Genomic DNA, 19,641 nt, shown 5'->3' on the forward strand with positions numbered 1-19,641 from the left:
TCTCTCTCTTCTCTGCAAGAAGGCGTCCCCCAAGATCACACACCCTCTGTCCTTCCCCACGGCATACAACGACCTTTCATTCTTTCTTTTCTTTTATATCTTCTTTTTTTTCTACTTACTTAGCTTATCACTATAAGGTTTTGTCATTTCCAATGGCCCAAAGGATAAGGCACTTCCAGATGGTAGAGAAACTGCTGACAAAATATATTTCATGCCATGGAAGTTGCTATGGGCAATGCAATAGAAGGGTGGAATTGACTTGATTGCAACACATTAGTTTCTGAGGAAAAAGAATTCTATTAATAACACCTCAGAGAAAAACCCCCAAGGCAAAGATACAAAGTACAAGGAACTCCCTAAAAAGTAGCCAAGTACATCACCAATACAATGGTTGTGTGAGGGTTGACAGGGAAAAAGAACACACCATGTTTGAACTCCTTTCATACTGCCACTTCACGAGGAAAAGGTCTATGAACTTGATACCACCTCAGTTGACAAGGAATTAAACACAGCATCTAGTTGAGCTCCTTTCATACAGCCACTGATTCTCATGGAGCTCCACCTTTGCCTATCCAAGTTTCAATAGCAGAGGAATGTTGTTTCAAGCTTCTCCCAACAATTGCCCTACAATAAGAGCTTGATTTTGAATACATTTCCTCACTTCCTGATAAGTTAAGTTGGATGATGATCAATCCTGCTTGTGGTGGAGAAATATTGCACATAGACCAGCAGTGCCACCCCCCCTGCTGGCATGAATGCCTTTAGACACCTTTAGTTAATGGGGCCATTGAATCTGAAGCGACTTAACTCTGCAAAGGAGTAAGATATGTTTCATCAACAGGTTACCAGAAGTCAAAACATGCTGGTTGGGCAAGTCAGCCAGTTGACCAATCTGAATCATAAGGCTTCTGGTCATCTTTTCCCATTTTAGCCATGACATCTCCAGACAGATCCTTCATGTTGGCATCATCGATTTTATTTGTCAGGAATGCTTCCTTGCTAGAAATGGCTTTCGCTTCATTGTTGCATCCCTTTTTGCATGGAGATGAAGCTCTTCTTTTTCTTTGTTCCAATTTGAATTGAGTCCTGCCTTCTTCTAACTCTTTACTGACATGATTGAACATGTGCAGAAACTGATGCATGGTTCTGAATAGATCCATTTGTCTCTGCTGTTCAACACTCTCACCAAAGTATTCAGACACATTCCTAAGCTTCTCAAGGGATTCATTAAGGATTTCCCTGAGGCTGATCAAGTCACTGTAGGACTGTTCATAGAAAGGGAGTACTGAATTTAGAAAACATTTCTTGAATGTTGATGTGTCATTTGAATCATCCTTTGCATGCTCTATCTCTTGTTTGGTTAGTTCCAAACCACACTCTAAATCCTTAACACTTGAAGTTATACTATCCAGCTTCAAAGTTGATGCAGGCTTGATGTCCTTAAGTTCATCTGGAAGGTCTAGGATCTGCATCTCAAAGAAACTTGGTTCGTCTCTCACATATCATGGAGAAAAACAAAGAAGGTTAAATATCATCTTGATGACTTAAATGAGGGACCTCGTACCTTGTCATCGATCTTCACAAGTTCTGCCACAACAAAATGCAAAAGGGTTGTCTGCCTGTTGGAACCCCTAACATCCATCAACTTTAACAATGCATCCAGTTTGAAACCTTTTGCATCTCCTCGGCTGCTGTCACCATTTAAATAGTTCCCTACAGCTAAAACAGCTTCTAGCACTCTAACAAAATGTTTGCTGCATTTGAGTTGATCACAGGCGCGTTGCAGCAGTAACAAATCTTGTTTTAACTAGAAAAAGAATGGACAGAAGTTCAGTGTAAGTAAGCTCATGATTACATCAAATGAATCTTGTCTTTTTCATTGTGATTATTACAAGAGAGGAACTTCTGCAACATTGAACAAGAAGCTGAAAGACAACAAGGAAGAAGAGGGAAAATAGATGTAGAAGGTAGTAGCAATCATCATCACTAGTAATATACCATCATATTGTCCCCAGAGCACGCCGATACAGAATATTCAGTCCAAAGTTAATCAAGGAATTAGTCAATGGAGCATGCAAAGAGAATAGGAGATTCCCTTATGCCTACATTATTGCAAGGAGCATGTGTGCATTTAGAAAAGTTAGATCATTGTTATGACTTTATGGCTATCTACGCCGAGCGATTGGAAAGGATGAGAGAGTGTGTGTGAGAGTGAGTGATGACAAAATTTAAACAAAGCAAATGTGTTTACAGAGTCTGTTCATCATTCAAAATACATCCATCACCTCAAGCAAAGCCTCTCCGCATGAGATGTGCACATAACTTTTATAAAACTTAAGTTCTTTTCAATTGTCATAACCAGCAAAATATTCACATTAACTTACTCTGAGCCCTCATAAAAGAACTTCAGATGAGCATTAAATGGAGATCCAAGATGAGGCACATACTTGAACAGCAAGATGAGAACACTGGTATTTGAAATTGAGAACTTGGATTCGTTGTCCCAACCGTGGAATTAGCATTATTTCAAAGTAGTACCTTTTATGTAGAAAATATGAAAATGGTGAGGAGAAGCCAGCAGTCTACCAAAACAGTTTATGCTAAACAACGAGAACAGAAGTCATTATAACAGATGACTGAGTCCTCACTTTTCGACTTCAGCCAACTGAGACATATTTCCTTTGTACTCTTTCAAAACACCAATATCATCTTTAGTTGGCAGAGTACGAAGGAGCACATTGAGAGCTTCACTTGTGAGAATGCTCTGATCAATTTCATGCAGAGCCTTGCAAAGGTCGGGAAAAGGCTTGCGCAAACTTGATAGTTGTATACTTATGTTGTGTGCCCTCTTCATGTCAATGAGATGAATTCCTTGAGGCTTTGTTTTCATTGATAGATTCTGCTAGAATTAGCAATAAAAAGTAAATCAAAGATAGTTCTTGAATCGTTCTTTGTGCATTTCATCCATGGTATAGGTTAAATTCCAATTACTAACATCAATGAGCACAAGATTTGTTTAGTAATGAATTAGTGAAGCAAAAGAATGCTCTGCTTTACCATTTTCACTTAAAGCCTCCTTCAAGATATTAGAGCTTACATGTTTTGGGTTTAGTAAGTTTTTGGTCTAGTGGCTTCTCAACCACTCTCAATAGAAAGATTTCCATACCTTTGTGGCATTTGCTTGCAAAGATGGAGGAGCGGCTGCAAAGAGTGATTCAAGTTGCTTGAGATCCATGCTAAGTGACTCTGCAGCAGTGTTCTTCCAAACAGTTTTGTCTGTCATTGTCCCAGTTATCTTATTCCAAATCAGCTGTTTCATTTTTGGCTTTACTGGTTTTGAGATAGTTACTGAAGTACTCTTTTCAAGGCCATGTTGTAATGAGGAAGGAATGGTGGACATCTCCATTAGTCTATAAGATACTTGTGGAGGTGGTGGGCCGCTATTTGGGGATACTTTTGGTGGTGGTGGCGGTGGCAGTGGTGGGGGTGGTGGTGTTGGCGGCCGTGATGGTGGCAGCTGATAACAACGTGGAGGTGGTGGTGGTGGCGGTGGAGGTGGGTGATGCAGTGGTGGGGTTGGTGTTGGTGGGAGTTGTTGTGGAAGCTGAGAAGAACATGGCGGTGGTGGTTGTGGTGGTGGCGGTAGTGCTGGTGCCTGTGATTTTGGTTGTAGTAGCAATGGTGAAGGACAAAGGTCATCTGTTGAGCTTTGTGTTGGTGACGAATTTGCTTCTATCCAAAGTAATTTGTTGTCAGTGCCCATAGTCAGTTGCATTCGTTGGTCGGCAGTTTTTGACTCTCTTCTTGATATAGCCAAGTAACTAACCCCAAGTTCCTCTAGACCTTTAACGTTCTGGATAGTTTGACCAGATTGGCACGGTTCTATGGATACATGTGTCATCACCATTGGAGAATCAGCAGTTTGTAAAGACATGGCAGGAGATTGATTTAAAATCAAACTTGAAGTTAGAGGGGCGAAGGGAAAGTCAATTGATCCTAGCAGTTCACAGTTTCTAAATGCAGGACTTTCAAACACCGTCTTTTGTGCTCCTTCAGAGTCAGATGTCAATTCAGCTTCTTCCTTTTCAGGGTAAGAATAAATAGCAAGATCTTCCTTGATGTTGCATGTGGCCTTTGTCTTATCAGCTACCTTTAGGTCCTCATGTAACACCCCTAGAGGCCTCTGTGATGCTCCAGGAGAATTTTCACACACAGGTTGTGCTACCTTGCTTGTAATTCTGTGTGTCTCATATGTAACATGTCTCTCCTCAGCTATGTTTAGATCCTCCCTTTTTGGCACTCCTGGGACACTTCCAGACACAACATTGTCTGTCCTTCTGTGTGTTTCATTCTCAGTCTTTGTTAGGTACACCCTACTCCTTTTCCTTGAGGACTTGTACTTGTTAACATGCAGGTACATTTTATTCCCTTCATTGAGTGACTTCTGCTCCAATCGATCTATAAGCATCTTTTGCATGCCAATGCAGGATCGCTTTACTTTCATATGAAACTTACCACTCTTTACTTTCAGTGGTTTATTAGTTGAGACCAATGCCGAAACAGTAGTACTATCAAAAAGTCTTTGTAAAACAGACCTTCCTCCATGATCTTTGTATTCATGGCTCACACACTCTTGTAGACTCTTCTTCACATCATCCTTGCCTGCCTGAATATGTGAGCTACTATATGGATGCTTGTAATATGGGTGTTTATTGTGTGAGCAACATTTGCATCTCAAAGAGATATCACCAGAACAAGAAGCATTTGCCAAAGGAGTACTCAAACTCTCTACAGTACAAGTTCTTCCACCTAGATTTATGAAATTTTCAGATGATCATGTGTAAACGTGATGATAATGAAGTTGGCTCAAAACTTTCTCAGACAACCTGGATTTATGTTGATTCTGACTACTATGTCAAATGTGTTTTGCAGAACAACAATCATTTAACTTTTATATCACCTTCAGATATCATAATCTGTTTGCTTAACATAAGCTCAGGATATTCAAGAATTGTGTATGATGGTGGTCCATTCAGAAACAAATAACTCCATTGTTTCACCAGCAAGATTATAAGTCGAATGGCAACTTCCACATCTGTCAATTGCCTGATAAAATACAAAATCAAGGTCCAGCCTCTGACAAGAGTTGTGCTTATAAAATGGAAATCCTGTGAAAGCTGGCACTAACCTATGCAGAATTGCAAAGTTGTTTCCTGGGTTGGCAAGTAATGGCCCAAAATATGATCCTACCTTCAAAATATGTGCCAAATTGTTACCAAAGTCTGATTGTTTCCGCAAAAGTAAAGAAAGGTCTCTTAAAATTCTGTAATCGCTATCTGGTAAGCAATGGATGAGAATCCGCATAACATAAAGCTGACAGTCGACATTTGTGTTCTCTGCAAAAAGGGCACAAGAAAGTTAGGGTAGCACTATTTTATGAAGTAACAAGGTGAAAAAGACTACACGTTTGTCCCATGGAATCTGAAATATACCAGTATGCCCACATTGAGACATGCCCTTCAAGGTAGAAAACCTAGAAACATAAGCACACGCAAATTGAATTATTAGCGCAGACAAAATAGAAACTAGATGGTTGAAGCAAATTGTGAGGCACAGCCTAGCAGGACAGAGAACGATCTTGGTTGGTCCAGCTACTCTATTTTGGTTCCAAAAACTTATCTTATGGTCCATATGCTTTTGAAGTCTCTGAAAGAGCTGGTACAGCCTATTTAAGAAAGAATCAGGGGAACATTTTGGGTTTTTGGGCAATATGTGACAACCCCAAAGCACATTGGAATGAAGTGCCCTACTACAGCTTTATGCTTGGCCCTACTGCAGACTGTGTGTGTGGAGTACCGCTGGATAGATATTGCTACTGAGAAGATTGGGATTTCGCACTGCAAGTGTGAATTCAGGCATCTTGCTAGCATGTCTTGAACACTAGCGATAGGGGTTTAAACTCCCCATTCTTTTTCGCTCTCTCACTTGATTGGTCTTGGTAGGAATTCTTATTATCCACTACAGGCATCTTGCTAGCATGTCTTGAACACTAGCGATAGGGGTTTAAACTCCCCATTCTTTTTTGCTCTCTCACTTGATTGGTCTTGGTAGGAATTCTTATTATCCACTACTGGCATCCTCCACAATCTAGACAAGATTCCTTTTGAGCTGAAATGTTGGCTACTTGTAGATTGCTGCATTGGCCAAATAACAGTCTGTTGCACAACAAATTTGACAAAATAGCAAGGCTAGATTTGAGGATAGTCTTGGACAACATCTTCACCTTCTGGGAGACCACAGCTTTGGCTAGATCCAGGACGCAAGACCTTATTGTGCTCCTTCTCGACTTTGAGAAGGCATATGATCGCGTGGATTGGGAGTTCCTAGAGGGCACAATACTGAGGATGGGCTTTCCAAAGCAGTGGGTCAAGGGTGTAGCGGCTCTCTATTCTTCAGCACATAGCCAGGTCATGACTGGAGGGGCAAGAGGAGATAGATTCAGCATCCATAGATCAGTTAGACAGGGATGTCCACTTGCTCCATTCTTGTTTCTATTTGTAGCAGAGGCCATGAGTTCCTTCTTGAGAGACAGATCTACAGGTATCAAAGGCATCAAACTACCCATCCTTGAATTTGAGGAGCTTCTTGATGTGGAGTTTGCTGATGATATAGCAATTTACTTGGATGGGAATGAGGGCAACTTTAGAGCCTTTGTAACAGCCATGGAGACATTTTGCAGAGCATCAGGGGCACTAATTAATTGGCACAAATCCTTTGGATTTTGGATATGCGACACTAGACAGCCAAAGTGGTGACCACATGAGGATTTCACATGGGTTCCCTATGGGACTGCTCTGAGATATCTCGGATGCCATGTGGGGATTGACATTACCTCAAAGCAACAGTTGGCACCCCTCCTTTTGAGCATTAGACTGAAGTTTTTGTATTGGAGCTCGGCGAGACTCTCGTTGGCAGGAAGTGTAGTGGTTGCCAACCAAGTTCTTCTTGCAACCATGTGGCACATCACTTCTTGTTGGGCATTCTCTAGGTCGTGTATAGGCCAGGTGAAACGCCTCATCAAGAACTTCATTTGGTCAGGGGGAGATGGGAGTCCATCCAGAGCAAAGGTGGCTTGGGATGTTATCATACAGCCTAGATCCAGAGGAGGATTGGGGATCATAGACCCAGATAGTCAGAGCAAAGCCTTATTGGTCAAGCTCATTGTTAGGGGTCTGCTTCCAGGAGAGGAGCCCTCGAAGAAACTTCTAATGGGGAGGCTAGAGGACTTGACACCTATACATGACCATGGCAACCTAGCATTCATTCGATATTTCAGGAGATCAACACTAGAGAATTAGGGAGGAGCTTCGAGGTCAGATTTGCAGCTGCCATTATTAGAGCTTGGAGATTTGTATCTCCAGGGCTCCACCATCTCCCCCTGACTACTATTGAAGAGAAGAGGAGACAACTTCTTCTCTTTAATCATTATTTGAGATTAGAGTCAAGCCACACCATTGGGATACTAGAGGAGGCCTCTACAGAGACTTCAGTGGGATCCAGGAGAGTGGGTGTGGAGGGATCCCCTCCTTGATAGCCCATCTGACATCCCCTTCTTTGGCTACACTACTAGATTGGGACAGAGGATACAGATGAGCAAGATTAGAGCACAGCCTGCAGGCATCCCTCATTGGCATAGAGAGGGAGTCTCAGATGAGTTCCTATACGACTTTTGGAGGTGGCCACATGACAGGTTCAGACCCAGGAAGATATCTCTCTTTCTATGGCTTCTAGCCCATAGGAGTTTAGCAGTTGGCACTTGGCTTGGATATGGTAGGGACCCAGTGGCTTGCGCGCGATGTGGTGAGCCAAAGGAGACACAGAGACATTGCCTCTGGGACTGTCCTAGAGCCCAAGAGATTTGGAGGAGAGCTCTTAGGATAGTATTCCATGGTACAACTGAGTCCATGGTGGCGACATGGGGGGGCTGCAGCTTGGGTCACAAACAGAGGTCCAGCTTGCGGCTACGAGGACACTCAGGGGAGCATTTCTTTTCTCATCATTGGACAACATGTGAGCAAGATCCCTACCCTAGACTACTCACAAACACAATGGACTCAGAGACATTGTCACAGATGGGAGCTGATTTCCAGCATTATAGCTTGGTACATATGGACTGTGAGATGCAGCCAGGTCATTAATCTTTAAGATATACCCACTGGGGAATCTTTATCGAGGATTTGGACAGAGATAGTCCATACTCTTTATGGGAGATGGGAGAGGTTGCAGGGCAGCTTTGAGAGGAGGAGGAAGAAAAGAGAGGCTTTCCTAAGGATTTGGGATTCAAACACCTTCTTTCACACTACCCCTCAAATGGTCTGGCACTTTAGCCCACTAGATTGGTTGTTTACACAACCATTGTATCTTTGATGTACTTAGTTACTCTTCACAGAGTTTCTTGTACTTTGTATTTACCTTAGGGAGGACTTTCTTTTTTTTCGTAATTAGGGAGGACTTTCTCCGAGGTGTTATTAATAGAGTTCTATTTTCTTGGGAAAAAAAAAAGACAGCAGCATACTCCACTATTAAAAGTTGTCTTTTGGGTGATTTTTCTTTTTTGGCTAAAAATAAAGGTCTCCAAAAAGATCTGCCTAAAATAGCGCCAATTAGGAGTCCCAAAAGCATTATGATAGCATCAGATTTGAAATATTGGTAAAGATATTGCATTTCCACTGCCAAAAAGTACAAGAAAACTAATGTGTCTCTCTTGAAAACCATATAGTTATACAACATCACAAATGGATATGAGCTCTGCAATAAAGAGTACAATGAATCCAAGGATTCACAAGTTCTCCTCTTTTCCACTAGAACCTCCAACAGCCTGAAAACTTTGATAACTAGATCTATCATGAAGCTAGTACAAGACATCGCATACAAAGAGAATCAACTTGTGACTATATAGATTAAGGGGATCGAGGATTAGATGTCACTAGATCGATCAAGCATACATGGGTCTTTTGCAAGCAAGGCGTGAGCTGCTTTTTGCATTACTTGTGACATGGAAAGGACATGAACACATCTACATCCAATACCCTTTGATTATGGATGCACTTCTACAGTTTTTTCCCAAACCTACTACTAAGCATCAACAGTGGATTCCATCTTATATCGAGCATTTCCAAAAGAGCCCGAATGAAGTGGAAGAGCGAGAATAGAAAGTAGGAAGTTGTAGCACTTTCGAACAAGAATGGTACTCCATCTCAAAGGCTCGAAGAGGGTTCCACGAACCAAGCACTACAATCCAACACCGTCTCTTCTTCACATCCACCATGAAACAAGACCACGTTGCGAGAAGAAGATGGAGAAGAGCTTTATCTTGCCCAGTTCTTCACCCTCTCACAATCTCACAACCTCACACATAACTTTAAACTCAAGCATTTTACCTTGAATGGGAAGAAAAAGAAGAAAAGCAAGAAGATGGTGAATAGATTTAGTATTCCAAGTTACTCACTCAACACAAACTCTCACTCACGCTCTCTCCCTCATTCTCAATAATGGTGACAAAAGATGATAGAACAGAAGAAGTGAATGAACGCTCAATAGTTGCATTGATAGAGCTTCTGCAACATGGATGCATCAACAAGGATGGTTACAATTGAGACCTCCCATTGTTATATAGACTAAAATTAGTCCATAGTGCCAAACCATTGTGACTAACAATGAAAGAAAGTGTCAAAATCCCTAGTCTTGAGAAAATTCTCTCCTCCTCATAGTCTCCCAACCACCCTATATTCTATCCTATCTCCTTTGGAGAGTATAAGCAGTTCCTATTCTACAGTAGGGTCTCTGCAATGGATATGGCCAATAGATCTATGCCATTGCTAAATCTGGCTATCCAACAACAAGATCCATTGATTCTCCACTTAATACCCTTGAGCATGTAGTAGTGTTTTGGAAACTTGTTGTGGCTTTGTGCTAACTCTCCGTCAATGCTTTAGTTTTACATGTCCTTGGTCTCCTCTTCCTTCTAGATAAAGGTTTCGTCCTTGTAGCCATAGAATCTATTGTGTTGTTCCTTTTTTTTGCAAGTAAAATGTGGCTGATTATATTACTCAAAAAACTGATTACATCGAAGTGCTCATGCTCAACAGACTAGCTGGAGCTAATGCAAAATAACAAATACATCATGTATACAAGCCTCTCAAGGTGGTCTGGGGGGGATGGGGGCAAGAAGCCATGGGGGGGGGGGGGGGGGGGGGGGGGGGGGGAGGGGGGAAAGGGGGGGTATATCGCCAACTGGGGCTGCTTGCCTGCATACGAAAAATAGGTCCTGGCCGCCCTAAGTGCGCATGAAATGACAGCGAAGCTCCTGATAAGCCCTGGACTCGCCCTGCACCTGATCCCATAGGCCACAGATGAAGTGGATGATGGAGGTCCAAAGCTCTGCTAATGTCGCCTGTGCTGAAAGTCTCTCTCTGTCGAAAGCCTCTTGACACTGCGCCTTCCAGATATGCCATTCAATAAGATTCCTTATGATCTCCCATACCTCCGAGCAGTTTGCTGTAGGCTCCAGTACCTGGCGGATGGATAGAGCCTCCAAACCCACCACTGTGCATGACCCTGCCTTGATAATGAATATCGTGTCCTGCATCCCGGCCTCATACAGAAGGTGACAGCCCTAGCTAATTGCCTGCCAACAGAAAGCTCCCCATGAGATACATCCAAGGTCACTATTGGCTTTCAGATTCCCAAGGCAGATTTCTCACTTTATGTAAGAAAAACAGAGAAAGGTAGTTGCGCCTCCTCACAAGACCAAAGGCAGTGCTTTGGGGTTTCCAAAGGCTGTTGTGTGCAGCGCTTATAACCTCCCTCCTGTATCTCGGCAAGCCAACTTCCCACCGCCAAGCCTTCATGTGCCACTAGCCATAAGAAATACGACACCCTCCTCGGCCTCTAGCTATCCCATAGGCGGCGCCAGAAGGTCCGTCGGAAAGGCTCGGTGATGCTGTGCTCTGCCCAGTGCCTGCTCGTAACGGCACTCAATCCATATCCTCCTGCATCAGTACATGTTTGCCGATCCTGGCAGTGTACTCTAGGATCCTGGATGGCTTCTTGGCGCTTGTAGTGGCCGGCCATAGCCACTCTCCTGGATCCCACTCCCACTCATCAAGTGGTCTACCCTCCCAAATCCAAAGGCACCACTTCGTGAGCTCCTTCAAGAAAACATAGGGGTCCAATCGCCATGTCTTCCCTTGAAGGCCCACCACTCGAATCCTCCTCCATGAAAGGGCAGCTATCCCCTCATCCTGCTAACCTCTGTCAAGGGCCAAACGCCCCCCCTCCTGAACGGCGAACAAAGTCCCCTGTGGGGCGCCGCCCACTCTACTTGCCACCTGTAGGGGGATGCTTGATGGTGAAAACCTAGCTGCCCATAGCTCCTCGAGCTCAATCAGCTCTCGTATCGGGGGAACAAGCCACTCCAGAGATATTGTTGCGTCTATCTCCCTTCTCCTCAACTCCACTCCTCTCTAGCAACCTGATACACGCTACAGCACCTCCTCGTTCGCCATCCTGTACACCTCCCACCATGTCCTAATGTTACGAGTCGGGCCGGCCTCCCAACCAGCCCACTGAATGTGGAGGCGCTCGCTGATCTGTGCCCCTTCCCTATCTTTGACCTAGGGGTTCCAGATCACCGGCTGACGGTCTATCTTCTCCTGGCAGCCTGGGGGGCTCTCGATTAGGGCCTTACAAAGGCCCTGTCACACACGGAGTAAGCTGCGTAGGAAAGGTGATCTAGGGGGTATGATTTGGACTGATGTGAAGATCCATCTCAGGGATGGCCTCCACTCACCGCCAATTCTTGGTCTATAGTCCTGAAGACCCTCCTGCAATAGGACCTTCCAGGTTTGCCCTCCTGATGTGAGGCCGCGGACTACTAGCTTGCCCAAGAGGGCCATACTCTGATACTTTGGGTCTATGATCCCAAGCCCTCTCTCTGACCAATGCCGTATGATGGTCGCCCACACCACCTTGGCCCTAGAGTACCTGGAACCATCTGACCCTGACCAAAGGAAGTTCCGTGCTAGGCGGCGGAGCTGCAGTACGCATGACGAGGAGAAGCACCAACACGAGGCGATATACCAGGCCGTCGCTAGGAGTACCTAGTTCACCACCAGGGCTCGACCGGCTAGTGAGAGGCGAGCCGTGCTCCAGTAGGTCAGTTTCCTCCGAATAGAATCAAGGACAATAAGAAACTGCTGGGCAAGAGTGATGTCGAGTCCCACCTCGAACCCTAGGTACCTGACAGCCTGCCCTCTGCTCACCCATCTAAATCCCAGGTGGGCGCCCCACTCTGTGCTAGAGTCCGGGTCTATGAGAAAACCAACCGACTTTCGCCAGTTGATTTTCTCTCTCGCTGCAGAACAGAACACGTCAAGAGCCAGCCTCACTCTCTCAAGCATCAACTCATCGTCCTCTTATTGTGTTGTTCCTAGCAGCTTTAGTCTTTCCTTCCCTTCTGAGAGGATTCCTATTGAGTGGTTCCCTTTTTTCTACTTGTGTCTTGAGTAGTTCCTTTCAGTATTACTTGGTTGTCCTTACTATGGCACTTGTTTGATTCTGAGACATGCAACTTGCCTTTCCCTGGAGAAGAGACGATGTTGCCATTGCTAAAAGCTATGACTATCTTGATGCTTGGTGAGCTCAAGTGTATTAGACGTGCTTGACAATCAACTTCATAGTTAGTTGCATGCTTGAAAGATCTTCCAAGTAGGACTTCCTTTTCCATATCTTCTTATTTGGAAAACATGTAGAACACAATGGGCAAGGCTTTAGTTTCTACGGTCATAAGGGTTTTACATTTACCTAGAAGGGAATATTGAGATCCTCCATAAGGTTGGATGGCCACATTTTTTGGGACGAGTCTAGGTCGTTTGATCTCAGTCCATATATTGTAAGCCAAGATGTTGTGATTTGAACCTTTGTCAATGGGAGTATCAATGATGAGCTCTCGCTTGGTGGCTAGTTTGACCCTAAGATATGTAGGAGGTCTCAACCATAGTTTTCATTAGATGCATCCGATTGACCAATTAGACGTTTGGAAAACGTATAAAAAATGTATGATAAACATCACGATTTTGCCAAAAAGGCTATAAGCTGGCAACAAATATAAAAAACACAAGATGATTTAACCCAAGAAGGTGTTGCCTTGTAGTTTTTTCTTATTGTTTTTTTCTCTCTCATCTTTTACATGTGCTGTTTTTTTCTTTGTGAAATTTCAGACTGCACTCGGCATCAGACTACCAGTAAACACTCTCACGTCTTGCCCTCAATGAGCTATAGTGGAAGATTATAGCTCTCAACAGTGAAGAGGGTACTGCAGTTCCGACTTCAATCTTCTCCTTGTATGCTTGGCCTAGGGCTTCTTCTCCTTAGATTCAGCTTTGGGTTTAGACATGTTGGTTGTTGGTCTCGATGGCCATCTGTAAATGCCCCGAACAACGTAGTATGCTTTAACAATTATGATATTCGCTTGTTTTCGAGATTTAATATAAAAGAGAATGAACACTTAAAGCTGAAAATAAAAATTACTCACAAAATTACAGCCATGAAAATGTAAAAGTAATGGAGACAAGATTGAGGGTTGAAGATGGGCAACCCCTTCGCCCCCCCCCCCCCCCCCCGAAGGAATGTATTTCTGCTCAACCCAAGTCCCTTAAGGAAGAGCTCGGTTACAATCAACCTGAGAGTGAGGAGAAGTAATTCTCACTCTCACAAGATCATGCAAAGATGTACAAACACACATGCATTATCTATTATGCAATGATAAGAACTGATTTCTTTACAGTATGAGAGAAAAAAGAGGAGAAATCAGCCTTTCTCCATCGTTGATCAGCAGTACATGGATAGGACTTGCTTCTTGATGCTAAAATGGAAGAAAGAGCTCGAGAAGGAGGTGCTGTAATGAATTTACAGGTTTGCTGTCCTGTAAAACAGCAATGATAGAAGAGGAAATATGGAGGAATTTAATAATGGAGAAGTGGGTGATGATGATGGGGATGGATGGGGCCAGTTTATGGCTATCTGTGGGTGTTGTTTATGAGTTTGCCGCAAAGAAAAATGATGCTGAATGAAGAAAAACGAGCTCTTATTTATAGAAGAGCGAAGAGCTAGTACAAAAAGGGAAAGTGGAGTAGCACAAGACAAGTGTCTAGGCACATGTCATGAGATGTGACAAGTGGTAGGGACACTTGAAAACTTGTGTGACAAGTGTCTTGACACTTGACTCTTCTCTATGGCCTTCCTTTTTGGGCTGAATACTGTCAAGAATAGAAACAACCAAATTTAGTAAGCACAGTCAGAGTACAGAATTTACTATTTTTAGAATGGCATCCCTATTTTTTAGGACTAGCATTTTCAGGCTAATTCGAGGCTCCTAAAATTTAGGGACCCCCCAATATGGATGTCATATGAAAGCTTTTTCCGTGTACATCGCAAAAATGGTATCAGAATCTTTATGTGACTTTCCTATGCAAAGAAATGTGCATTTCAAGCTTTCAACCCACACATGCACATTGTACAGTCATTTCATGATCATGCCATCTTGTTGATTGTAACCATCTGTTCTGGCGGATCTAGCTCATACTTCAAGGCATCAATCCTTTCTGTGTGTGAGTCTAACCCTGATAAACGTGAGTTTTGGTCACAGGCGCCCAATTGGCCATATAGGTGGAACTGTGAACTATCTTTTCTCTAACCCACCGGGTGGGTCCACCATAACCTGTGACCACTTATCAATGGCCAGCTCCAATGCACTTTTCTTTATATCTAATTAGTGCAAAGGAAACAAATTTAATGAATCATTATATAGATAAATTAAATGAAAAAGGATACAAATTCTGTTTCTATAGAGTTGTGACACCATCACTATAAAATCAACACTAAGCCACTTTCGATTTTGACACCTAGGTTGAGTCTACAAATATGCCGGCTTCTTAACGGCAGAGGATGATAGTACAATTGCTTCAGTTTCTCTCTCTCTCTCTCTCTCTCTCTCTCTCTCTCTCTCTCTCTCTCTTAGCTTTCCCATGATGGTTTCATAGTGAGGCTGAAATATATGGATGCTTAACTTTCTTACGGGCTTTGAGTTGCTATTGGACAGATCTGCACCTCATCACATCAGCTAATGATTGAGACAGGTCGATGGAGCTATGTTGCAACAAATGAGAGGATGTGCCAACTTTGTGGATGGGAGGCAGAGATAGAGGAACACTACATTTGTAGATGCACTATATACTATGATATCCAAGGGTACTACCATTGCCTCTTTAAGGAGGGCTTTGGACCATTGAGATGAGTGATGGACTATGAGGACCAAAGATGTCTGGGCCTTTTCTTATTGGAGCTCCCACGGCACAGAGTAGCATTGTTACGGGATCGGAGGCAACCCCAGTCACATCCATCCCTCTAGAGAGCAGTTACAAACTTTTTCAGTATAGCTGACCCCTCCGCCACTGCCACCTTAGATACTACATCTCCTACTAACCGGTACCATCGAGGGACATCATCAAGTGGCATCACAGTAGACAGAGCTATATCCTTACGCAGAGCACGAAGCCCTAGGGTACCTACTCAGAAACATAGGCATGCTTATATGCCACACATTCGCGTCACGATTGCTCGTTACAAATGAAGATTACCATGTCGAGTTAGTTAGGCGGGGGTAGCTTGCAAAGTCTTGGTAGATTCCATACATTGAGAGGGAGCTATTCTATACTCTTTTCAGTTTCTCAATTTTCTATATTCTTCATTTTTCATTTCAACTTATCATGTAGGCCTAGATATAATTCTGTTTTATCCTTTGATGAGAGATGATGATGCCAGTTGTATTAGTTATGGTCTCGTAGGCCATTCTGGCCTTCTAGAGACGTTAATAGATCTTTCTTTCTTTCTTTCTTTTCTCTTGCATGTCTTGACTATCAAGTCTGACTGACTAATTACTGTTGCAAATTTCTTGAACTGAAGTCTGAAATTTCTGAAGTTTTTAAAAATTTCAGATACATTAACAGCTGTTTAACTCTCAAATTGTTGAGATTTTTTTTTTTCCTTTTAGTACTAGCTTCAGGATACCTGAAACCTCTGATTAGAAGTTGGAAATTTCTGAAATTTTCAGAGATTTTTGACATTAACAGCCACTAAACTCTCAAATTCTTGAGAAACACTCTTTTCTCCTTTAGTATTGGCTTTAAAACCTCTGAAATTTCTGATTTTACAGCTAAAATTGACATTTCAGCAAGCTAAATTAGTTGTAATGTCTTCATTTGACAAAGCTTCATTCCCATTGTTTTGCTTTAGGTTGATAGAGATGGGAAGAAAGAAAAAAGTGAAACGGGAATTTGTAACAATGGTGAAGGAATGTGGAAAGGGGCAATTTACGTGCACGTACAAGTGGTGTCAACACACTTGGGGTTCTAGTTTTCATTCAAATTGTTAGCTTACTTACTCAATTTAGTATAAAATAGTAGACTTAGATACTTTTTATTGTTTTTAAGGATTAAAATTAGGGCAATGTATGATTTAGACCCAAGGTGTGAATCATACTTCAATCATACTTTCGTACCCGTCTGCATATGACTTATGAAAAAACTATGGTCTCAGCTCTTTGGCTTTTAGGTCAATGTTTGTGAATTTGACCTTTTGGATGCTAGGTCTTGTAGTCCTAGGTGGGGTACTATTGGATGCCTTATGTTCAGGACAATCACAATACATGTGAGTAATGTTGCACTCACTGTATCTTAGGTTAGCCTTTGTAAATATGTTGGTCTCCATCTAGTCTGCTAGACGTGGCCTTAGCTCTTGTTTTGCTAGCTCTGGCATCTTGTGAATGGATAGTTGGATGGGAATGTTCTTTCTTTGTTACTTATAAGGTTTCATGAATTCGTTGACCTAAGGCTTAGTCCACTATGTAAGTAGGACAATTGAGTATTAGGCTCTCAATAGCTAGATGAAAAACTCTTCAAATCTTCTTGCAATGTCAATAACTTGTGTGGCATGGTCTTATGTATGTTCTTCTTCTCTCTTGAATCTCTAGGCTCGTCAATTCTTCCTTGATCTAAAATTAATGCGTGTGGTGATCTCTAACCTTGTACTAAGCTATTAGTGGCTGTGGTGATCTAGGATCAATGTGTGTGAGTGAAACCTATTCCAGAATGCCAATAAGTGGAAGGGATCAACTCTTGATGGGAGAACTACCCTATTTAGTGTGAATGAGTACCTCAACCTATGTGCACAGATGAGATATTGCTCCCTACTCTCGATTAGGAGAGGAAAACTTCACTTACACCATATAATCGAGTTTGGATGACTCGATTCTACATAAGGACATTGTTGCAGCATCCAATGTGGGACATTATGGGATGACATGCATCTAACACAAGAATAGTGTTCCCTCTTGTGGTTGTACCATAGTCATAAGCATTAGCTCTCTTTTTCATTTTCCATTTTTATTCTATACCACATGATGGGGATATATTGAAAGCATAGCAACATGGAACGGGAAACGGGAACAGAAAACGCCACGATTTGCCATTCCATGTGGCTATATAGTCACATGGAATAGGCGTAGAACAAAGAATAGGGACAGGGAACGGGGAACGGGGAACCAAAACTGGCCATTCCATGTTTTTATGGTTGAAAGGACCTTAGATATGGTGTACATGTTGTTTTGGGAGTTGTACATCATTTTGGTCTTTTAAAGATGCTAATATAGCATTCGTCTCTCTTCTCCCCCCCCCAAAAATCTAATTCTACAGGCGACCATTTGGCCAACAAACAAAGCCATATGGATTATGTATAGCCAGCCAACCAATGCAAAAACCACATGACTACTAGCAAGAAAGTAGAACCTAGTGAAGCCCCTTCCTAGACATAGAAAGGCTGGATCAAGTCCATAGAAATTATGCAAGAACCACAAGTGGAGTCGAAACAATAATCTCCATCCATGGAGTAGCCACCTCTCAAAGGACCACACTACAGATATTATAGATCCTACTTGTCACAAAAAGGACCATCCAACTCCGCCAATATGGCTGAAACCAAACGAAATTTTAAAGCTGCAGTTTAATGGAGTTCATGTACTTTTACTAACAAATTGTTGAGTGTCACAAAAGTAACATTATGAGATGAAGCTGCCAAAGGAGCCCTAGCGAGTTGAGATAGCTACCTTTAGGTCTCCCAAGAGGTGGAAGCTAGAGCTTCCATGTGGATGCATATGAAGAGTAGTTTTTTTTATTTCCTCTTGGTTTCTTCATTCCCAAGGAAACATTTCAAGCACTCTTGAAAAGAGTGATAGAGATGGCCATCCTTTAGACTTTGGATTTTGTCTTGAGGCATGTTCTACTGCAAGAAACATCCCCAACTGGATGTGGCATCTCATGGTCTCTCCCCAACAAATGAATGGCTGTCTCCATGTGTAGGTGCTAATCCTCAAGCCAATGCTACCCATGTCTAACTTGCATGTGTTAGGTATGTTATCATCTGAGCCAAAATCAAACTCTCCACAAGATTAGTAGTTGCATTTGTTAATGGATTTATAGCTTCAAAATGTCCCTTTAGGTGCCATATCATTTGCTCTCCCCCATCACCCCATATGGGACATGTCTTGGGACAAACTAAAACCAAGTCCTTTCTACCAGAGAAAAGAAATTCTATTAATAACACCTTAGAGAAAATCCCTCTTAGGTAAAATATAAAGTACAAGAAACTCTATAGAGAGTAGCCAAGTACAACACAAATACAATGGTTATGTGAATAACCACCTTGATGGGCTATAATGCTAGACCATTTGAGGGGCAATATAGAAAGAGGTGCCATAGTCATATGTCCATAGGAAGGCCTCTCTTCCTCTTAGAGCCACTCTGTATCCTCTCGCATCTTCTAAGGAGAGAGACAAACTTCGTCCAAATCCTCAAAACTATCTCTATTGTGAATACATCTTAAATGTCTACATTATGGATGGACCTCGTGCTCCAAGTGTATCAGCAAATAATACTAACAATCAACTCCCATCTATGACTGTATCCTTGATTGCTATGCCTGTGAGTAATCTGGAGTGGGGAACTTGCTTGTCCAATGATAATGAAAGAAAGCTTCCCTCAACATCCTCATATCCACATGTTGGGCCTCTGTCTGTGATCAAAGCTACACAACCCCATGTTGCGACGACAGTCTTTGTCGTGCCTTGGAAGATCATCATGAGGGCTTTACTCCGTATGTCCTGAGCTTTGGGATAATCCCATATGCAGTGTCTCTGTGTCTTCTCTAGCTTACCACAACTCACACATGTCATGGGTCTTTGCCATATCCAAGCTAAGCACAAAGTGCTAAGCTCCTATGAGCTAATACCTGTAGAAAGAGAGATATCTTCCTAGGCCTAAAGTTGTCATCTAGTCTCCTCTAAGAACTTGATAAGCAATGTTTTGAGATGTCCTGTCTCTGCCAATGGGAGGTGGCTGTTGGCAGTGCTTAGCCAAGAAGGCCATGTCGCATGGACTACAAAGGAATGGATCCTTTCACACCCACTCTTTTGGATCCAACTGTGATTGAGAGACCTCCTATGATAAATCAGTGTCTCCATCCATCTAA

At 42.6% G+C, this 19,641-nt stretch overlaps 1 protein-coding gene across 5 annotated transcripts in view; it reads right to left on the bottom strand.

Annotated features, from left to right (window-relative positions):
• Window positions 1-273: 273 nt before the first annotated feature.
• Window positions 274-19,641, bottom strand: part of LOC148037491 (uncharacterized) — a 119,051-nt gene continuing 99,683 nt past the window's right edge. For 2 of the 5 annotated variants that reach the window (XM_087676441.1, XM_087676440.1), the window contains 8 exons: window positions 5,493-5,533; window positions 5,189-5,396; window positions 4,961-5,106; window positions 3,167-4,809; window positions 2,649-2,899; window positions 2,448-2,538; window positions 1,565-1,807; window positions 274-1,466 (listed from right to left, as the gene is read on the bottom strand). In XM_087676441.1, the coding sequence (XP_087532567.1) occupies window positions 876-1,466; window positions 1,565-1,807; window positions 2,448-2,538; window positions 2,649-2,899; window positions 3,167-4,809; window positions 4,961-5,106; window positions 5,189-5,396; window positions 5,493-5,514 (3,195 nt within the window). In that variant the 5' untranslated portion in view covers window positions 5,515-5,533 and the 3' untranslated portion in view covers window positions 274-875. The remainder of the gene's footprint in view (window positions 1,467-1,564; window positions 1,808-2,447; window positions 2,539-2,648; window positions 2,900-3,166; window positions 4,810-4,960; window positions 5,107-5,188; window positions 5,397-5,492; window positions 5,534-19,641) is intronic. The other 3 variants (XM_087676442.1, XM_087676439.1, XM_087676443.1) reach the window with 2 other exon arrangements.

This window comes from Lygodium microphyllum, chromosome 4, assembly GCF_053477565.2.
Source record: "Lygodium microphyllum isolate KBCC chromosome 4, Lygodium_microphyllum_v1.1.10, whole genome shotgun sequence".
NCBI lineage: Eukaryota > Viridiplantae > Streptophyta > Polypodiopsida > Schizaeales > Lygodiaceae > Lygodium > Lygodium microphyllum.